At 43.2% G+C, this 21,141-nt stretch overlaps 1 protein-coding gene across 16 annotated transcripts in view; it reads left to right on the top strand.

The window, feature by feature from the left end:
* Positions 1-21,141, top strand: part of nrcama (neuronal cell adhesion molecule a) — a 174,947-nt gene that overhangs the window by 113,409 nt on the left and 40,397 nt on the right. For 9 of the 16 annotated variants that reach the window (XM_042335660.1, XM_042335664.1, XM_042335668.1 and 6 more), the window contains 11 exons: positions 4,047-4,206; positions 6,468-6,485; positions 7,273-7,378; positions 9,332-9,528; positions 12,376-12,498; positions 13,506-13,676; positions 15,419-15,475; positions 18,575-18,686; positions 19,271-19,455; positions 19,974-20,105; positions 20,991-21,134. In XM_042335660.1, coding sequence (XP_042191594.1) covers positions 4,113-4,206; positions 6,468-6,485; positions 7,273-7,378; positions 9,332-9,528; positions 12,376-12,498; positions 13,506-13,676; positions 15,419-15,475; positions 18,575-18,686; positions 19,271-19,455; positions 19,974-20,105; positions 20,991-21,134 — 1,339 coding nt within the window. In that variant the 5' untranslated portion in view covers positions 4,047-4,112. The remainder of the gene's footprint in view (positions 1-4,046; positions 4,207-6,467; positions 6,486-7,272; positions 7,379-9,331; positions 9,529-12,375; positions 12,499-13,505; positions 13,677-15,418; positions 15,476-18,574; positions 18,687-19,270; positions 19,456-19,973; positions 20,106-20,990; positions 21,135-21,141) is intronic. The other 7 variants (XM_042335663.1, XM_042335674.1, XM_042335675.1 and 4 more) reach the window with 3 other exon arrangements.

Consider the following 21,141-nt stretch of genomic DNA (forward strand, 5'->3'; position numbering starts at 1 on the left):
ATTCAACTCTAAACACGAGTTTTGCAACTGCTGTAAGATGTCTTTCCAATGTTGCCATTTCTAAGGGTACAGCTACCTGTTTCCTCACACCCATTCCTGTTGACCGGCTGAATCATGGTTCCAGTACGCAGACTGAGCCTCCAACATTTACAACACGGAAGGTCATTTGGCCCATCCTGTCTGTGCTGGCTCATTGAGAGAGCAATCCTTATAGTGTCATTTACCTATATAACTTTGGAATCTTTGAACTCCAGGAGAAATGCTGGAGTCTCTCAGTGCCTGAGGCTTTAACATCTGGCTACTTGAAACTACAATGTAGTGTTGACATATTTGCCTAGGAATATTCACATCTTAGTAGGAGACCTGTAGCTCAGTGGTTAGAGCACTCGCTTTGCAAGCGAGAGACCTGAGTTCAATTCCAGGCAGGGCGAAACCTTGGGCAAGTTTCCTTACTCCACACGCCAAATAATAATCCCTCCAAAACCAAAAACAATAATAAAAGTTGGTCTTTTTCAATCTACGACTGTTTGTGAAACATTGCTGTGCGTAATTGGCTGCCGCGTTCGCCCACAAATATACAGTCAATTCACTTTACAGTGTGTTCTGTGAAGCGCTTTGGGACGTCCTCCCGACGTGAAAAGCGCTATATCAAATGCAAGGATTATTATTATTATTATTAGGCATGGCTGTGCTGATGAATCTCCCTTGTTGTTATGAAGGCAGTATGTGAAACAGTTCTCGGCCAACTTTTGAGTTGTTTGTAGGAAGCGGGGAGAGTTCCTCTTTGTTTTGATCATGATGACATTTCATGGAAGTGACGTAAAAATGTGTCTCAACACGGTTTAACATTGTGCTTTGCATATTTGCCAAACAGTTCTTTGTACACATCGTGCCTCTTTTATGTGGATTCATAACTGCAGATTACAGGAATAAATGGACTATTCTTTAGTATGGAAAGACTTTCTATAATCTTAATGTCTGACTCCTACTAATTCCCTTGAATGAGTCCACACATAATGAAGAAGAAAAGGTACCTTTTATCTGCCTGAAGCATGTTTCAGTGGTCGGAGGCTCTCCAACTCTGTGGAGCTTTCAGTGGCTGGTAAACAATGTACAGTAATGAGAGTCACACAGTGTGTGGTACAGGGAGCTCAAAGCAGCCATCAGAAGAACGCTTCCCATCTTTTATAAATGACAATAGCAGCACTTTAGTGAAGAAAAGATTCTGGCTATTTTTGCCTTTGAATTTGCCAGCTTGCGTCTCCGGCATGCACAAGATGTAAAGATTACACTCATCAGGCTGTGCATGTTAGGAGATGTGGATTGGAAAATCAACATCAAACAGATTAATTTAAAGTAGACATCAGTCCTTCTGCACTAATCCTCTACGTGTATTCCTGTTACAAAATCGCCTTAGGTCAAATGGATTCCTCACGAAAACTGAAGGGCTACAAATGCAGAGGCTTCAGAGTAATTATTCTAAATAGAATCCTGCGAGAGTGTAGGCTTATGTTTGCATCGTAAATTATTGTATTACTGTGGAGCAGAGTCAGGAGATGAAAACAAAGATTGTACAGGGATTGACTTTTTCCTCCTCTTCAACTTTGAAGAGATTTCAAATCTGTTTAAACATTTTTGAGCAAAAAGTTCAGTGTGCTGCCTCCCTCACCTCTTTCAAGGTCTGTCTCAATACCTTCCTCTTTGACTTTGTTTTTGTTCATCTTTCCCCTCCTCACCCTCCTTGTTTCCCACTCCCAACTTTGGTGCCCAGTCAGGACTGAAGTAGTTTGGGACATCCACCTGACGCGTAAGATGCTGTACACATGTAAATTTGTATTGTATTGTATTCTGAGAAACGGATGGAAAAAAATTCAAAAATATGTAAATGTACAGTATGAAAATTATTTTGGAAAACTGTGCGCTGTAGCTTTAACAATTAAGTTTTAACAATGATTGTTGTAGGAAGTTGAAGGATGAAACAAGCAACGTTTAATAAGCAGTTTAACTCTTCAATTGGTAGCACTCTTGCCTCTGACTCAGAATGGGGTGGGTTCATAGACCAGGGTGGCATTCCAGTATAGTGCTGGAGGGAGTGCTGCATTATTGGAAGTGGCTTCTTTAAGTTGAGACATTAAACCAAGGTCCCATCTGTCTGTAAGGGGGATGTTAAAGACCCCATGACATGATTCTAAAGAGAATTGTCCTGGCGAATAATTCTTCAGATAAAATCAATCATTCACTTAAATGGCTGTTTGTATGACATTGCTAGGCGTGAACTGGGTGCCACATTCACCTGCAAACACACTGCATTTCACAGTAAATCCTGTTAATAGTTTGAGATATTTCAAGGATGTGTTAAACTGCTTCATCAAATTCAAGGCTTAGTGTTGGTTTATTTTTGCATCAAAACTGTAGTGGGTCCAATTCCTTAGAGAAAATTGCCTCTTTTGCCTGTGTCTTTCATAACTGCAGTGCCACAGAGTGACAGCTGTGACTAAGCAGTGTATGATCAGTAAAAACACACAACCAGAAGAGGAACCCCGAATGATGGGGGAATCAAACTTTAGAATATCCAGTGGAGTTGCGCAGTGCAATGTAAATTTTTAGTAAGGAATGAACCAACCACTAGACTGAGTTTGGTATTTGAAGGACCCTTGTTGTTGTTTGACCTTTAATTTGGTAATTTTGCTTATTCTCTTGTGAACTGACTGAACAGCTGGTAGCAGTGTCATACTGCTTCCAGCAGAAGAGCAATACAGTATTTGTGCTGCCTGTAGCAGTCTGCTCTTGCTTGCTGAAGCCATGGAGGGAGCTCAGATGAACAGAGTTCTCATGCAGAGTTCCAGTGCTTATTTCACGTATTGAAGAGCGGGGCAATGCATCATTTCTGAACGCAGGCTTGAATTTATTTGCGGTGCTGTATTTATACAGAGGATATGCCAGTCCACGTCTGGCTGAAACACCTCCTCAAGGTGCTGGGTTTCAACGTGAATCGTGAGGCTTGGCTCCTTATTTTTGCTGGAGCGGATGAGTTTGCAGGAATTTGCAGATATTGTTCAGAAACTGGGCATAGGATGCAGTGCAATACAGTATACATTTATACAGTGTCCTTCATGTTGGGAAGATGTCCTAAAACTCATTGATGATGCAGTGTGGGCACCCGAGTTGGGGGTGGGAGCAAAGTTGCGGAGGAAGGGTAAAGATGACCGAAAGCAAGGTCACAGAGGTACATCTCTGAGACGGACCTTGAACAAGGTGAAGGAGAGTGCAAGCCGAAGGGATGAAGTTCCAGAGAATGGGGCAGAATGCCTGAAAGCCTGCTCACTGATGGTGAGGCAGATAGAGCAGAGGATATGAAGCAGGCTGGCGCTCGCTGAACGAACGAAGCGTTGGGTTTGTAGGGTTGAAGGAGGTCGCAGAGGAAGGGTGGGGCGAGACCTTGGAGGGATTTAAAGGTGAGAACGAGGATCTTAAATTTGAATCACTAGGGGATGGGAGCTAGTGAAGCCCAGTGAAGATGGGAGCAGTAGGCTCGCGGAGGATACAGGCTGCAGAGATCAGGATAGTCTGCAGTTTGTGTCGGGAAGAGCTGGGGAGCTGGAATACATAGATGTGGAAATGCATTCTGAAATGCATTCTGAGAGGTGAATCCTATTGTCACTGACCCGTTTTCAATGAGATCAGCAATGTTCCAGTCATTTAATCCCCCCATTCATCTCGGTGCACAGCCGCACAGTACTACTGCTTATTCTTCAAATCACTAAACACAGCTCCATTCTGTATGTGTGTGAGGGTGCGTGAGTGTCTCTGTATCTGCCCACGTGTGTTTATGCAAGTGTTCAGGGAGTGAAAAAATCTTAACCCGTGACTTAAAATAACCTGCACACCACATACATTCTTACCAAACCACCACTGTGGTTACATAGCACCCTTTGCACAAGAAAGCATCTCGAAGCACATTGTAACAACTGCTGAGTTATGTGAACACCTTCAGCAGCATTCTATTCACACAGTAATGATAACACATTGACATTTGTGTCTTTCAGGCCTTTTTGGTCAGTGAACACAGGAGTGGGCGCTTTCCAGCAAGAGTCTCGTCCACCTCGTTGAAAATGCTGGGAAGGAAGGGCAGCCCCGGGTCCAGCTGGGTTTCCTTGGTTCTGTTGCTGGTTCACTTGAGTGCAGCACTGGAAGTCCCTCTCGATCGTAAGTTTAAATGCATTAGTCTCCACTTGTAGCTCTCAGCAGTGGAGGGGAACAAGAATGGATTTGCCATTCGTATGGCAGTGCAAGGAGACTAGGCATGATGGTGACAACAATAACCGAAAGCACTGTCAAAGGGATAGATCTGGAGATGGAGAGATGGACCTGATGGGGAGAGAGCATGAGAGAGGTATCAGACTGAATCAGCTGGAAAAAAAATACCAGTTAGACTTGACGGGCCAAATGGCCTGTTTCTGTGCTACAGCTCTCTAACTACATTCAGCACAGACTTACCACTTGGAAGTGTAGGTACCGCGAGATGATCCGAGTTCAGTGTGGACAAATTGCTAGTTTTGAAGGAGAGAAAAGGGGCAGATGATCTGAACACTGAGTCTTTTGGTGCTCATTGTCTTGTTTAAAAGAAAGCAACAAATCTAATTCAGTTGCTTTAATTGACAATTTCTCATAATTTATAAAATGAGAAGATTCATGATCCTGGCTGAGTTTGTTTAACTTAAAAGATGTTTGGACAATTTCCTGGGGTTCATGGCCAGTTTATGATGAACAATTTTAATCGTTTTTGAGTGAACAAAGTGGAGCAGTTTTCTTTTATCCCAAAAACATTGCTTCATAGAAGTCAGAGGCTGCGGGGTAACTGGCAGCATCTGCTCAGAAGCAAAACAGGTGAATTAGAAACAAAAGTAAATACATTTGTATCCCCTAATTTGCAAAATGAAAGCAATTTATTTTCTGTGGATATAATTATAATAGTAATCTTTGATTTGATCTGGAGCATGTCAAAAGTTTCAGCTTGCCTCAGTTGGTAGTAGGTCAAAAAATTGTGGGTTTAAGCCCCATGTTAGTACTATAAGCTCACAGCCCAGGCTGACACTTGAGGAGCTCTGCAATGTCAGAAATACTGCCTTTCAAATTAGACGTGTGTCCAAGGTTCCGTTTGTCTATTCAGGTGAACATTGAAGATCTTATGACACAAGTAGAAAAAATAAGGTAGTTTCTCCCAAGGTCCTGGTCAATAAACCTCCAGATATAATTAGTTGTACATTTAATGGCTGTTTGTAGGTCGTGGCTGTGTGGAAATTGGTTTGTTTCCAAAAGGCAGGGCATTTGACAAATAATTACTGTAAAATGTTTGAGACATTTCAATTATAAGGCGCTATAAAAGTGCAAATTGATTTTTTCTTGTCACATCAAGACTCCTTGAGCACTTCATCTTGTGAAGTCCAGGGACTGCCTTACAGGTAAATGCAGCAGCTTATCTGCACCAGTAAACATCCCATTGAGGAGAAATGTGACAGGAAGATGGATTTGGAAAAGGGAGGAAAGTTTGCCAAGACTCTGAGAGAACTCCCTGCTCCTTTTCACATGACTGGCATGGAATATATATAGCTCCCACCTGAAGTAGCAGTTCAAGTAAAATACTATTTAACATCTAATCCAAATATCCCTTCAATCACTTCAACATTCCCAGCAAACTGGTGTGGGACTCAAACCCACACTCTTGTGACTCATTGACAAGAGTACTGAAAACTGAGTCAAACTGATACGTGAAATGATGTTGTAACAAAACGAGTCGCTATGTCCAGTTAAGCCACGGTTGGAATGAGTCTGTCAGCACCTGCAATCTAGGAAGAGAGAAAACAAAGCAGCCAAGAAGTAATTTATACAATGGAAAATTGGCTACACACCAATGTTTGGAGAGAAGTGCATTGCATATATTTGCACAGTAATTCATTTGAAGTGGAGGTTCCTGGCGGGCGGACTCATACAAACAGCAAGTGCATTGATGAGTAATTCAGTCCTAACCATCAGATAACGTTTGATCCCTTCACATCTACGTTATTCTCCATTGTTTTGTCTCCTTACTCTCAACTGTCTCTTTGCTTCTGATTTCCTGTTTTTGACCTTTCTGGATATGTTTTTTGTGAGTATTCTCCATGTCCGCTGGAATATTGGGATCAGCAACAAGGGCTCCATTGTCGTGCCCAATACTCTGTCTTTTTCCATTTATTCTTTTGCTGTCCATACATAAAGGAACCCTGAACTCTGCTTCATCCAACACACAAATCCTTCAGTCCTGCCCTTCATATCATTTTGACACATTGATGATCATAGAAAGAGGTTGTGTACAAAGCGAATGGCATATTGTCTAGATAAAAGGCAGTGACTTTGTTCATACTTACCCTGTTTTTTTTCTTTAATCTTGTCTCATTGACCCTGTCATTTGCTGATTCTGGGGAATAAAGCAAAAATTCTGCAAGAACGTAAGTTCCTGTTGCATAGCGTGTTTGGTGGAAAGTCCTTTTTTTGTGATTGTTTTTAACATCGCGCAGTGTTTGCTGTTTGAAACACTGTCACTTTGCGGGTTCCCGTGTGTGATTTTTGCATGTGCATGAGTTGGTTTTGCTGTGCTTATGTGAATTATTATTTTTTTCAATGCCCGCGATTTGGGCTGGAATTTAAACGCTGCTTCTGTTGCTCAATAATCTATGGACATGAGTCTTCAATTTTGCATCGCAAACTTTCTGCCACTGGAGTAATTCAGAATACCTTCTCAAAAAAATTCCTGTGAGCAATTTGGATGCTATGGGGATTCATGAAGCCAATATGCAGCTTGCTTGACAAAGGCTCGAATCCGTTCAGTCAGGAGGCCTGAACTCTTGTTGCTGTTTAATTGATTCTGAGATCATGAGAGAGAGACAGAAACTGGTGCCTGGGCCATTCAGCTGGGAGTTCTCAAAGGAGGTCTCCCAAATGACAGAGGTGAGTTACAGAGGTGAGTTCACCTGCACATTCAGCGACAGAGAAAGAGCCTGTTGCTGGAAAGGGGTCAGTCCCTTCACCGAGGTTTCTCCTGACCTGCTGAGCAGCACAGAATCTGCATGCAGCTCCGATGTTTCCGGCTGATGACTGGCAAGTTGGCATGTTGGTATCTTTATCGGTTGTTTTTGTTTCACTGCCTCCTCTCAGTTGATGTCAATCAGGTATCGTTTTGATTGTCTTCTCCGCCTCATTTTCTTCCCCCTCTCTCCAATTTTCTTTTCACTCCAGTGTCGCAACCTCCTACTATCACCCGCCAGTCTCCAAAAGATTACGTAATAGACCCCAGGGATAACATCGTAATCCAGTGCGAGGCGAAAGGGAAGCCACCCCCCAGGTCTGTATTGATTCTCACTCTCATTAACCACTTTAAAGAGTGTCAGCAACAGATGCTAAGACCCAGCTAATGGTCTTGCACAGCCCTGATCAACAGCTGGGGGTCGGAAACTGCTTAAATACATGTGTTTTTGAGAGCATTTGAACATATCCATCCAAGTTTTTATGATCCCCTCCAGCAGTATCCTTTTTCACATTTGCATTTGTTGTCCAATGTTTGAAGCCGTTGTTACTGTATTTGCATCCTCACTCCCAACTGCCCTCGGCTCTGCTCAGCTGGACAGTGAAGATCCCATGGTACTATTCAAAAAGAGAAGGAGTTTCTCATGTTGTCCTGGCCAACAATCCCCCTCCCCCAAATAGAATTGCTGATTCACTCTTCTGTTTGTAGATCACTTCCACGTCTCCCCACAAAACACCCATTATCACAGCACTTTAATTTTTTTGTGAAGCACTTTGAGACGTTTTGATGAAGTGATAAGGCATGTAGGATAGTGGAAGAGTACTGCGGGCGATGTTGAAGAGGTGAGGGAAAACAGAGCTCATGAGAGACTGGATATTGGACTTGAAAGACAGTTGGAGATCAAGCAAGACACCAAGGCTCTGTAACCAACTCCATGAGGTGGAGAGATTAACGTGCAGGTTATGGGGCCATCGCCTGAGATCAGAAGACACGGATGAGAGCCAAGCAGGAAAGTCTTAGTCTTGTTAGTGTTGAACTGAAAGAAGTAAAAGCTCATCCAGGACTTGATGTCTAACAGGCAATTAGTCAGAACAGAAGTGATCCTGGGATCAGGAGACAGAGAGATAGTCAGGTTTCATCTGCATATATGTGGAGTCAGTGGCATGTATGTGGAGTCAATATGTGGAGGTGATGTTATCAAGAGGGTGCGCAGAGATGGTGAAGAGAAGAGGACCAAGGGTCTGCACAGACAGGAAGAGAAAACATGAGAGGAGACAAAGGGAAGACGCAAAGTGGTTGAGGCCAGAATTTTGGACTTATTGAAGAAACAGCTTAATGCTATGATGGGAGGGCAGGTGGAGTGGGTATTCAGGAAGGAAAGATCAAATGGACCATACGGCCTTATACTTCCGAACCAATCTTGTGATCTTGGGCATGTGGATGTGTAAGAGGTACCATGATGTTTATGAGCCTTGAAATTCTCTGAGGAAAAAACAAGGTCCCCAAAGACATGAGAAAATGTGCTGAGTCAATGCCACATTCTCACTGTGAGCAACTTTCTATTCCACTCCCAGAGCTTCTGGGAATTTGTTGCTTTTTAACATCCGTTTGCTCCAAGAGGAATTTGTTGCGACCTGAGAAGAGAGTGGAGAAAGAAGTTTGTAACTCACACAGAAACTCTGCATCTCTCAGAGCCTTTTCTCTCCTGTCACCTCCCAGTCACATCATGTATTGCCATCTCTTGTTTGTACCTATCTCACCACCCACCCCGAACAACTGTGTAAGGTAGTTGTGGCCAACCCATAGTCCGCAGGCCAAAAGTGTCCTGTGGGGGCGTCAAAAAGTGGCCCACTTCGCAATAGTCTATGTTAGTCTGTGTTAAATCCATATTTTGTTTTGAGTAGCTACTGAGTAGCATGATTTATGGTGTGGCCTATAAATCAAGCATGATTAAATCAAGAAAAATGTATTTCTTTGGCCGACCAAATAAGTTGTCTACCACTGGCATAAGTTATCGGCCAGGCATTTGGTGTTCCACCTGAACACAGAGTTGCTCTGAATGGGATCTATCATGGACACCGGCGGGTATTGCAGAAACATGTCAGGAAGCAGTCCTGTAACCTGACTGCAGTGTCTGACTCTTTTCCCCGCATTGGGTGATGCTGTATGTGTGACCTGTGGGAACATGGCTGCAATGCTGTGTGTGTTGCGAGGTTGTTCCAACATGGCTACATTTTGGTCACAAACAATCTTCGGGTTCTTCTTCTGCAGCTTTTCGTGGACTCGCAATGGAACCCATTTTGATATTGACAAAGACTCCAGGGTGATAATGAAACCAAATTCGGGGACTCTGGTGATTGACATTGTCGGTGGTGGGAAGGCAGAGGCCTATGAAGGAGAGTATCAGTGTACAGCGAGAAATGACCGGGGCACAGCTGTCTCCAACAAAATTGTCATCCGCCAGTCCAGTGAGTACAAACCCACTTCCTGATGCTTCTTTGCCAAATAGTGATTTTGCACTTTACAACACGTGGTGATTTTATGTGTCAGCCTGGCACAATTGGTAGCACTCTTGCTTCTAAGGCAGAACTTTGTGGGTTCAAGCCCTAAGACAGGATTTGGAACTCTTATATTCTAGACCGACACTCCAATGCAGTGCTGAGGGTGCACTGCATTTAATTGTTGGTGGTGTTGTCCTTTGGATGAGACCCAGCTAATGGGCCCTGTCTTGCTTCTGCAGGTGGAGCGTAAAGATCTCATGGCACTATTCAAAAAGAAAAGTGAATTTCTCCCAGTGTCCTGGCTAACAATTACCTAGATAAAATTGATCATTCATTTCATGGTTGTTTGTGGATTAATGCTGTGCACAAATTGGCTACCGCATTTGCCTGCAACACACAAGTCATTCTCCACCTTCCAGTACTTCCTGTAAAACGCTTAGAGACATCCTCCTGACGTGAAAGGGGCTTTCCTAAATGTAAGGATTATTATTATAAGGGTGTGGGAAAAGGTCAGGTAAATGGGACTGAAAGGATTGTTCTTTAAAAAAGGAGCCAGCACAGACACAATAAGCCTATGGCTTCCTTTTGTGCTGTAAATGTTTATGGTTCTACCTTGCCTGAGAGAATAAGGAGCAAACGTAAGCACTGGCGAACCCACAACACAATTTTTAGAAAAAAACAGTTGATGCTAAATTCAGAAAGCCACTCTTTGGCATTTCTTTTTGGCTCCCTGGCAAGTGGCACTTGCAGAATTCCTCTTCAGGACATTATTGTTCAGTATAGTATTAATGTCATAGAGCAGAGGAATTCAGATGTGATTCACCACTACTCCCTTGTCACCCACATTTAGCAATCTCTGAAATCTCTGAACAAAATAACAGGGGATACTTTTTTTTGAAGAAATCTGTGTTGTGTTCTAACTTTGTCGATCGTTATTCCACTGAGTGATGCAGTGATGCCCGCATAAACCCAAAATAGCTTTAAATATCACTGGAGACCATCCACAGATTGCCTCTGGCCAAGCTGCTAATGTCTAGCGCATTGGGGGCTGATATCTCTCATTGTGTCTATTGTGAGGTATGTTAATTCAGTGAAAGTACCATGCGTTCTCTCAGCTTGTGTCAGCCTGGCTCAGTTAGTACCACTGTTGCTTTCTGGGCAAAACGTTGTGGCCCAGCCCCACGTCAGGACTTTGAGCTCACAATCTAGGTTGACAGGTCACTGCAGTACTGGGGGAGCCTTGCATTGTCGGAGATATCATCTCTCAGAAGCGACGTTAAACCGAGGTCCCATCTGCTTGTTCAGGTGGACATTCAAGATCCCACGATTTTATTTGAAAAGAGAAGGAAGTTTCTGCTAATGCGAAGCCCATCAGTCCTCCACAAATTGATCAATCACCTCATGGCTGTTTGTGGACCAAGCCTTGTGGTGCGCAAATTGGCTGCCACATTTGCCTCCAATTGCAAAGACACCACAATTGTCAGCAATTCCCAGGTGAAAAGCTTTTAAATAGGTTTGGTCCTTAAATTCATTTGGAATTTGACATTGTATTTGAAATCACACCTGGTTGAAAGAGGCTAACCTAGAGTCCAAACGGCATTTACGAAATACATCTGTGTGCTGTTGCACACAGAGTGAGATACCAACAACATTACAAAAATAAACAAACAGGGCGACACCAAAACATGAGCGTTATAGATCAAAGCCACCATGTTATTACGAGGTTTGCCCTGTGTACTCTGAGTGAGGTCTCCACTTTAGAACAGTAAAACAGAGAGGACAATGTGGAGCCAGCGCATGAATAGCTAACTTCCCAAATGTATATTACAATAATGTGGGAATCACGAACGATTCCATTAGCCCCCAGAACCCTGCCACTAATTATATTCCCCTCCCCCCTTTGAGGAGTGCGTTTGTTCCGGCTTTATTTTTAGATAATTCTTGTCAGTTGAATTCTGCCAATTTAATGATTGCTTTTCTTTTTTTCACTCCAATTAAAGACATCTTTTTAATCATCAAATTCATCTTGCTGCAAGGTGACTAGCTTCCGGTTGGTTGGTTGTATGTTTGCATGACTTGGTTCCTTTCTTCCTTCCCTGACTCGTTCTTCCCTTTTAGATGTTTGAGACTCCAATTCCCCAGCAGAACTGTTTCCCACATGTTATTTGACAAAGATTGAGAAAGACGACCAGTAACACAGTTCCATGAAAGATGCATTTTATTTCTCGGAATCCGTTTGTCTTTTTCCTAGTGACAGACTGGTACAAAAATGCACTGTGTTCTCATGCACAATTGACAGAGCAATCTGGTCCCGCTCCAGGACTCTGACTATGAAACGACTGTTTGAAAACTTTTTAAGAACCAGTAATGAAGTCATTTAGAGTTCCCAGGTTTCCCAATGTCTTCTGGCAATTCTCAGATATTTGAATAGGAAAGGAGGGAGGGAGGGAAATCTGGCTTAAAAACTTGAAAACACAGAACCCGGACTAGAAACCAGAAAAAACGTTCCTTGTAAGTTAAAAGGTTGTATTGACATTTTGCAGTCTTTTGCGGATGCCAGGACAGCTGCCAATTTGCAGATGACCTGTGTGGCTCAATGACACTTAACTAGCTCCAAAGTTGTATTTGTCTGTCACAAGTTTCCACAGTTTGAACAACAACTCTTCCCCTTTCCCCAATTGATACATTGTTCCAATGCTAAAGAAACGGTATTGGATCGCTGTTTAAACTGCCCTATTGGCTGAACAGATATTGCGTCTATTTGCTGTGTTGCAATGTTTTATAATGTGTACTATGTTCCTATCTTGCACATAGGGTCCCCCATGTGGGCAAAAGAGAAAATAGAACCAATTATAGTCCAGGAAGGTGTTGCTCTAGTCCTCCGCTGTGACCCTCCAGCTGGCTTGCCACCGCCTATCATCTTCTGGATGGACAGCTGTAAGTACTCCACAAAGATTCCTGCAGGTGTGTCTTGGTCATTTTCAAAGAGAAACCTGATCGCAGGATTGTTAAGAGGTTAAAGATCCAGGGACGAGGCTGACATTTTTGGATGCAATTTATCGAAGGGGGAATCATCGGTGCTTGAAACAAGACTCTCCCATTTTCCTCATCATTTATTTTGGTAAAAGCCACCTCTGAACCATTGTGTGGAAGTTTGTGTTATTCGCAACACAATTTTATCTACAAATGGTGCAGAGCCATTTCCTCTGAAGTAGAGACATAGATAGCTTACAGGAGTCTGTAGCTTAGTGGTCAGAGCACTCGCCTCACAAGCGAGAGACCTGGGTTTGATTCCCGGAAGGGCAAATCCGAAACTGGAATCAGAGGCAACGGTCTTACAAAAAGAGCTTGATAGGTTATGCATACGGACTGATAATAGGCAAATGAAACTCTATTAGAAATAAACACATGTATTCTATGAATGGGGCAGAACTTGCCAAAGGGGAAGCTGGAAGAAATCTAGGGGTGTTAGTTGACTTGTAGTTCACGATGTCAAAGCAGTTTGAGGCAGCAATTAACAAGGCAAACAGGATGCTGGGCTACATTGCCAAATCAGTTGAGTTTAGATTCCAGAACATCAAAATCAGACTGTACAGTGCTCTGGTCAGGCCGCACCAAGGGTATTGCATTCAGGTCTCGTCACCACGACATAAGGGGATGCTGCTGAGGACCAGAGGCGGAAGAAAGGAGAGCAATAAGGTTGATTCCCAGTGATAGCAGAATGAGCTATGTTGAGCACCGATTGGACAACCCAGGGCTCTTCAAACGTTAATTTTCAGCGTTACCTCAGTACAAAGTTTAACACCCATTGTTCACATTGGGAGTGGTCTCGCTATAAAAAGGTAACAGGAAAGATGACTATTTAGCGCAATAAGCAAATGATAGACATCCATGTGTTAATTTTCATATTTGCAATTCTTAATCCTTTTGTATTAATTTTTCAGTGATGCGGAGATTTCCACAAAATGAAAGGGTGTCCCAGGGTTTGAACGGAGACCTTTATTTTTCGAATGTCCTACCAAATGACAGCCGGAGTGACTATATCTGCTACGCCAGATTTAACCACACTCAAACCATCCAACAGAAACAGCCAATTTCGGTCAGGGTGTTAACAAGTAAGTGATGCCTTCCCTTCTCCATTTGTCTTGGATATGTAAAGGGTGATGCTTCCTCGTGTGCACTCTGACCATGTGCACAAACAATGGGGAGCATCGCCCTGTTCAAACTACTTGAAAAAAACAGGGGTATTTGTTCCATGTATTTGCGGAGCAGCGTGAGAGATAGGAAATATGAGTCATTTTTAGAAATTGTTGGGCTTCAGCATTCTGTAAGATCAACCAGACAGACAGAACGCCAGTAATGTTGCAGTGTTACTATTTTCCCAATTACTAACGTTGACAGTTGCATTGTTTTCCAACTTGCCCCCGCTTTACAGTAGAGCCACTAGTATTGTGTGTATTGGGTGGCAACATCCAATTCCAGATGAGGGCCACACATGATATGTTGCCATGTGAATGTTGCGTAAATGCATTTGTAAATTGTTGCTACGTCCTGACAGTTGTGCTTAAATGGGTGCAGTCAACACATCAATGTCAGTCTTGTTCTTTGTGGCTGAAATTCTGCATCGTACCTCTGTGTAGTTAAAACATGACTTTTCTTAAAACAAAAAAAATACAGATTATCACAATAAAGACTTGATCCCACAAAGTGCAAACAAGCAGTGACCTGAAAGAAACCATTTTCCCTGTACTAGCAGGTAACATTGCCTTTCTACTTTGCTTTGGCATCAAGTGGATCCAGTCTTATCTGCTTTTGGCACAGCCTAATCCCCTTCTTTTGTGGCAGTGCTCAAGTCTGGACAGTACCTGATATCATTACTCTAAAAGTCCTGTTTGACTTGATGGTTTGCTCCTTGTGTGTGAGGAAGGAACAGCAGCCTCAGTTCAGTATACATCTGATAAAAATGAGAATCAAATATTCCACCTTCAAAACAGCCAATGTGTTGTGAACTGAGTTGTGCTGATGAAATGAAATCACACTAGATTTGTGAGACTTTCTTTTTGTTTAATGGGTGGTTGATACAAGTGGAAATCCATCAGCGTACTTAAGAGTACCCAAACCAAACTGACCCGAGTTTGGAAATTACCGTGTGTGGAATGGAATGTGCACTCTCACCCTGGAGGGACACTTCCTGCTTACCTAATTATGGACAGTATTAGGCGCAGGTTTGCAAGAGTCAAATCTTGGCAATCCCATCAGTGTGTGTTGGGGTACTGCTGGAGTTTAACCAGCTAAAACCACCCAACCTGTTCAGGCTTTGGCTTGCATAGTTAATGTGAGAATAGTGGAAGGATTCATGCCCCCAGTCACTGGTCTGCCTTTCCAAGTCCTGCTAATGAGCAAGGCTGTGCTGGGCCCTGAGGTACTGCGGATCCACCTAGCTCATCGGAGCTGGATAACCAGGAATTGGATTATTGAGACCGCTAAAGAGGGTTGACTTGATTCCGACATTCCATTGCCAAGCATGTCACGTTGGAGACAGTTCAGCTCCAAGGGTACCCTGCTTAATTTTTAGAATACAAAACTTTTTTTTAAATCCACTTGCTTTCCCCCTCTCCCCACACCTCCCAAATAAAGACCATTCACCATGAACTTCATGTTAGTAAATTGTGGCACACTCTCTAATGAACCCTCCTGCCCTCCATCTCCATTCTTTAAGATTGGTTGGAATAATTTTGGAAGTTGCATTCCGTTTTGGTTTGCTCTTTTAATGTTTTCTGACGATTGCCACCCTTTTTCCCACTGGCACCTCCTGGGATAACTCCTCAGCATGTTGATATTCTTTTGTTTGTTTCAGTGGATGCAATCAATGAGACTTATGCAGCTATTTCGAATGGCACTGAATTAAGTGGTGGTGAGTTATGGTGCCCCTATTGGTGTTCCTGTCCTAACACAATAGAGTTTGTCCTGTGCTTGTAACCATTCCAATCTCTTCCAAATCCCAGTCCTATGTTACTAAAGTCTCAATACCCCCAATACCTCGTGCAGTGTATCCATAACATATAGAAACTGTAATCCAGGTAACGAGAGCAAATAGTTACTCATTATTCAGATTACGTTAACCCTTGTTTCCTATATGTGTCATGTCTTCATACTAACTACGAAAGTCTAACCTCAGTGGACCTGCTGCACAGAACGATCAGATCCATGAAGAGACCCAGTGATCATCCTTCATGTAAAGTTCTGCAACTCTGCTTGGTTATTTTATAAGTGCCCCAGATTGCATTCCACTGATCTGTCTGATACAGGATTTTACTAGTCAAAGGTTTGGGATCCTGAAGCTCTTTGGGTTTATATGACAATTTTGTGGTCCAGTGTTTGACTGCAATCGATCTGATCGAGCGAGCAGCAATAAATTCAGTTTGCAGTCTTTTTTTACTAAGTACAGCTTGAAATTGGCAGCAGATTCTTCCTGAGTTATGGTCCAAGTCCATCCTCTCTCCTTGTAAATTCTTGTCAGCTTTCTACCATGAATGCACAGTGAAGCTTTTCTTTTGTGAACTAAGGGTATACATTACCAGCCCCTTTGCCATTTGAACAGTGCAGAGGGGTGTACTTGAAAGTCTTCCTGGGTTCCCCCGAGGTGAAGCATACTCCAATCATTTTACCTGATTTCTGCCAAGTTTCAAACCATTCCACTGCTGGAATGGTTTGATTCAAATTGAACGTCCTCAGTGTGGGTTTTAAATGATCAAAGGTGATGCTTTATTTTGGTGCAGCCTCCAGGGGTCAGCATTTAATATTGCACGAAAAGGTAGCATGTGGACACAGCTATTGGTTGCATTATTCTGAGAGCAACACATTTTGAGTACGATGGTGCGACAATCTTTATCTGGTTGGAAATAGCCCACAGTGTAAGTTGAGGGCGGTTTTGTGGCACCCCAACCACGAGCAGTGACCGACTGAGTGGTCTGAATTGTGAAAACAAAATGATTAATTTAAAATATTGGAAGCAAAAACCTATGTAATTGACCGTGATCCGCTGGCGCAGTAAAAGCTGGGAAAGGAGTGTCACGGCTTTGGAGGAATCATAAAAGGGATAAAAGTGATTCAATAATGATACAAAGCTGTTCTGCAAAGTGAGATTCTTCCGGTGAGGTCAAATGCGCTAAGGAGAGATACGTTTTCTTTTTAAGTCTCTAATGCAATAATCCGCAGGTCTGTTGAAATGGAGCTTTCTGCAATTTTTTTTTAATGTTTCCCCTCCTCCCTCTCTAACTTCTTATTTTCATAAGTAACCATTGTTGTTGTAAAATTACTGAAAGCTACACTTTTAACTACCAATTTCCAAAGCTTATGATATGGATTTATTTGTGGTTCCTCTTATCTTCCAAAATAACTGAGTAATAGTCATTGTCTGACGAGAATAGAGGTTCCACTTTGCAGAACCATTTCTATCTTTTCTTGTTCAATTGAGCCCAGGTTGACTCAACATCAGACTGCCCTGCTGTCTGTCTGTGTACATGTCTCTGTGTCTGTAGTACTTTTGAACTTGTGTGTCAAATGCACACAAATTGGCTGCCACCCACAAAAATACACTTTAGATTAAAAATTGTGTGAAACACTTTGAGTTGCCATTGGGATATTTATTATAAGTGAGAAATTGGATTGAAACCCGGCCTCTGAGTGGGTGACTGTCAGAGAGAGAAGCGCAAACAAAGAATGAGGAGGAGAAAGTCAAAGGAAAGAACCAGTTTCGAAGATTACAAAGGCCTTATAAGTAGAGACACATCTTTTTATAGCCTGATGCTGGTGCAGCCCACTCTCTTATTAGTTTCCATCAGCAGCACTGTCACAACAGTAAGTTACTTACACAGTCATAAGCAAGACTTGCCTGCGCATGGTGCTATTTTTTGATAAAATTAAAAGCTAAAATGTGAAAGGTTATTTTAACGTTGAAAGAAGACTTCTATCTATGGATTATAAGGTAGGTGGGCTGGACTGAGACAGCTTTATGTGCTTATGCTGCAGTTAGCACAGGTCGTCCAAGTTTTGTGCGCATGTGGACTCAGTCATTGGCCACGGTTGGAGCAATCTTAAGCTTAAATCAAAGCATTTCGGAATCCCAGCTAACTCCTACATGGAAAATATGATCAAAAGTTTCATAGCTTGGTAGTTGTGAGAAAGAATTTGCACTGTACATCCAGCAATGGATGCTTGATTTATTCATCTCACTCCTCGTTGCATGGATCTGACATATAACTCACTCCATTTTTGGAGCGCTGAGGTTTTTAATGCTACATTGTAACCACCCGTAAGCATTTGAGTGACCAGTGGGGCGCAGAAGAGTGGGTGCTTTGTTCAAATTCACAGGGTCTTTTTTNCTGCAAACCCAAGAGCTCCTGAAACCATGCCTCCAAGTCCCTTGTGAGAATCACTTGTGAATCGTGCTCCTCAGCACAGAACAGAACGAACTAGCGACTTGTGGTCAAAGTGCAGCGTAAACACTGTACTAGTGGCGCTCTTTATAACTGTGGTTTATTGCTGAAAATCCTTGGGTCTTTCTCTCACTTTGCAGTCCTGGGCTTCCAAATCCACCTTGTCTTTTCCCCTGAAGTTACGACAACAACAAAATTACATTTGTATAGCGCCTTTCATGTTGGAAGGATATCCCAAGGAGCTGGACAGTCAGTGTTACGGATCTGAGCTGGGGGGGTTGGGATTGGGGAGGATGGAGGCCGGGGGGGAATGAAGGTGATCGAAAGCACAGTCGAAGAGGAGGATCTTGAGATGGGTCTTAAAGGAGGCAAGGGAGGGGGCGAGGCGGAGGGCCTGCAGGATGGAGTTCCAGAGTTGGGGCAGAGTGGCAGAAAGCCTGCTGGCTAACACCAGGTGGAATTTGGAGACCCTGTTTTTTCGTGGAAGGTTTTATCGGCCTTCTGTTCTGCTGAAAAGGTCCTGGTCAGCCGTGCCATCAGTGCTGTTGATAACTTCAGTGTTTGAATGCTTACAGATAGCCCTGCAGGAGAGCGTAAGCCCAGCATTCTGAGTCCCAAAGGAACCCGCAGCAATAAAATGGTGTTGAGAGGACAAATTCTGTACCTGGAATGCATCGCGGAGGGTCTGTAAGTTAACTCTTTTGTTGTCACATTTCTTTCCAAGTAAATTTAAGTTTCACGTGGGACTTTCATCAAGAGATTTCTTCATGTTGATAACTGCTGCGTCGAATCTGCTTCTCATGTATATGATATATTTGTGTGTCAGCCTGTCCCAATTGTTTGCACTCTCACCTCTGAGTCAGAGGTTCTGTGTTCAAGCCCCACATCAGGACATTGAACTCAGTCTAAGTTGACACTCCAGTGCAGTGCTGGGGGTGTACTGCATTGTTGGAGATGCTATCCTTCGAATAAACCGAGGTGCTGCCTATCTGTTCAGGTGGACATTAAAGGTCCGGCAGCACAATTTGAAAAGGGAAGGGAGTTTCTCCCCAGAAAGGAGTTTCTCCCCAGTGTCCTGGCCAACAAACCCCCAAATAAAATTGGTCACTCATTTCATGGCTGTTTGTGGGACTTGGCTGTATGCAAATTGACTCCTGTGTTCGCCTGCAAAATACACAGCCACTACATTTTACCTGAGAGGTGCTTTGAGATGTCCTCCAAACGTGAAAGATGCTGTCTCAGATGTAAAGATTATTATTATTTATTTTTAGACCCACACCTGTAATTCGTTGGAATAAGGAAGGTGGAGAACTGCCCAGTAACAGGGCCTTCCAAATCAATTATAAGAAGACCCTGAAAATCATTGACGTCTCCGAGGCGGATTCTGGAAGATATCAGTGCACGGCGAAGAATAAGATGGGCACCAACAAGCATACTATTTCAGTCACAGTCAAAGGTACTGGGCCAGTGTAATGGAGCAAATATGGAGGGTGGATGGCGGGGATGGGAGAGGAAGCAGTTCTCGTACTGACCAATTTTACCTTCAGTTCAGGCAGGTTTGGTCACTTTAGACAAACATTATTTGAATGAACAGTTAAAATGGTCCTTGACTCGAGGCTGTGGGACATTGCTGTGTATATATGTTGCTAACCTGGTGCTAACCCCCCACTACATGTAGACTGTTTACTGTTCTTGCCAGCAATTTCAACAGAATGGTTGCTGTATTAAACACATGGATTAATCAAACAATTGAAGAAGTGCCTATTTCTACCAGTTAAATTATGGAATGAGCAGTTTCACACAGGCGAGTTTGTTGTTTCCGTGCTTATTCACATTGGGGATGTGTAAGAACAGTGACCAGCACTTAAGATAAGGACAGAGATTAATTTTGTGGGTGACAGTGGTAGTGATTGCAGTCAGCTCGGGACCTACTTTTATAGCGTGAAGCTGCAGTTTTGTTTCCTGCCTTGACAGCCGCACCGTACTGGATAAATGAGCCCAAGAACCTGGTGCTGGCCCCAGGCGAAGACGGGACGATAATCTGCAGAGCCAATGGCAACCCGAAGCCCGCTGTCCAATGGCTTGTCAACGGCTTTCCCATTGAAAGTAAGAGCAAAATATAATGTACGCCTGTCTTTTGGGCAGGGCACTGCAGCTGCAACTTGACAGCAGAATGGTGCACGATTTCCTGCTTTGTCTTGTGTGACACGTGAGTGTTAGCCTGGCTCAGTTGGTAGCACTCTTGCCTTTGAGTTAGAAGCCAAACATCAGGCCTTGGGAATCAGATAGTCTAGGCTGACACTCCACTGCAGTTCTGGGGGTGTGCTGCACTGTTGGACGTGTATTTAGAATAAGATGTCTGCCTGTTCGGGTGGGCGTTAAAGACCCCACATCACTATTTGAAAAGAGAAGGGAGTTTTTCCCAGTGTCCTGACCAATAATCCTTAAGTTAAATTGCTTATTCATTTCATGGCTGTTCGGGAGACATTATTGCACACCAATTGGTTGCTGTGTTTGCCTACACAATACACTGTCACTACACTTTAAATCCTACAAAGTGGAGTCCTATAGCTCAGTGGTTAGAGCACTCGCTTTGCAAGCGAGAGACCCGAGTGAATTCCAGGCAGGGCGAAACCTTGGGCAAGTTTCCTTACTCCACACGCCTGATAATAATCCTTCCAAAAAACAAAACAATAATAAATTGGTCATTTTCAATCTATGACTGGTTGTGGGACATTGCTGTGCGCAATTGACTGCCGTGTTCGCCCACAAATATACAGTCAATTCACTTTACAGTATATTTGAGACGTCTAGAAGACACGAAAAGCGCTATATCAAATGCAAGGATTATTATTAAGTGCTTTGGGACTCCTCCTGACGCGAAAGGCGATGTCAAATGCAATATTTATTATTTTATTATTACTATTGATTATTATTCTCGGAATGCCATTTGGAACTGTGATGCAAACTGTGCTCTTGTGGGATTGACAGGTGCCCCCAGTGATGTCAGCCGACAACTGATGGACGACACGATCATGTTTACAAAGGTGCAGGTTTCCACCAGCGCAGTCTACCAGTGCAACGCCTCCAACCAGCATGGCTACTTACTGGCCAATGCGTTCGTCAATGTCCTTGGTGAGTT

The sequence above is a fragment of the Callorhinchus milii genome, unplaced genomic scaffold, assembly GCF_018977255.1.
Source record: "Callorhinchus milii isolate IMCB2004 unplaced genomic scaffold, IMCB_Cmil_1.0 Scaffold5, whole genome shotgun sequence".
NCBI lineage: Eukaryota > Metazoa > Chordata > Chondrichthyes > Chimaeriformes > Callorhinchidae > Callorhinchus > Callorhinchus milii.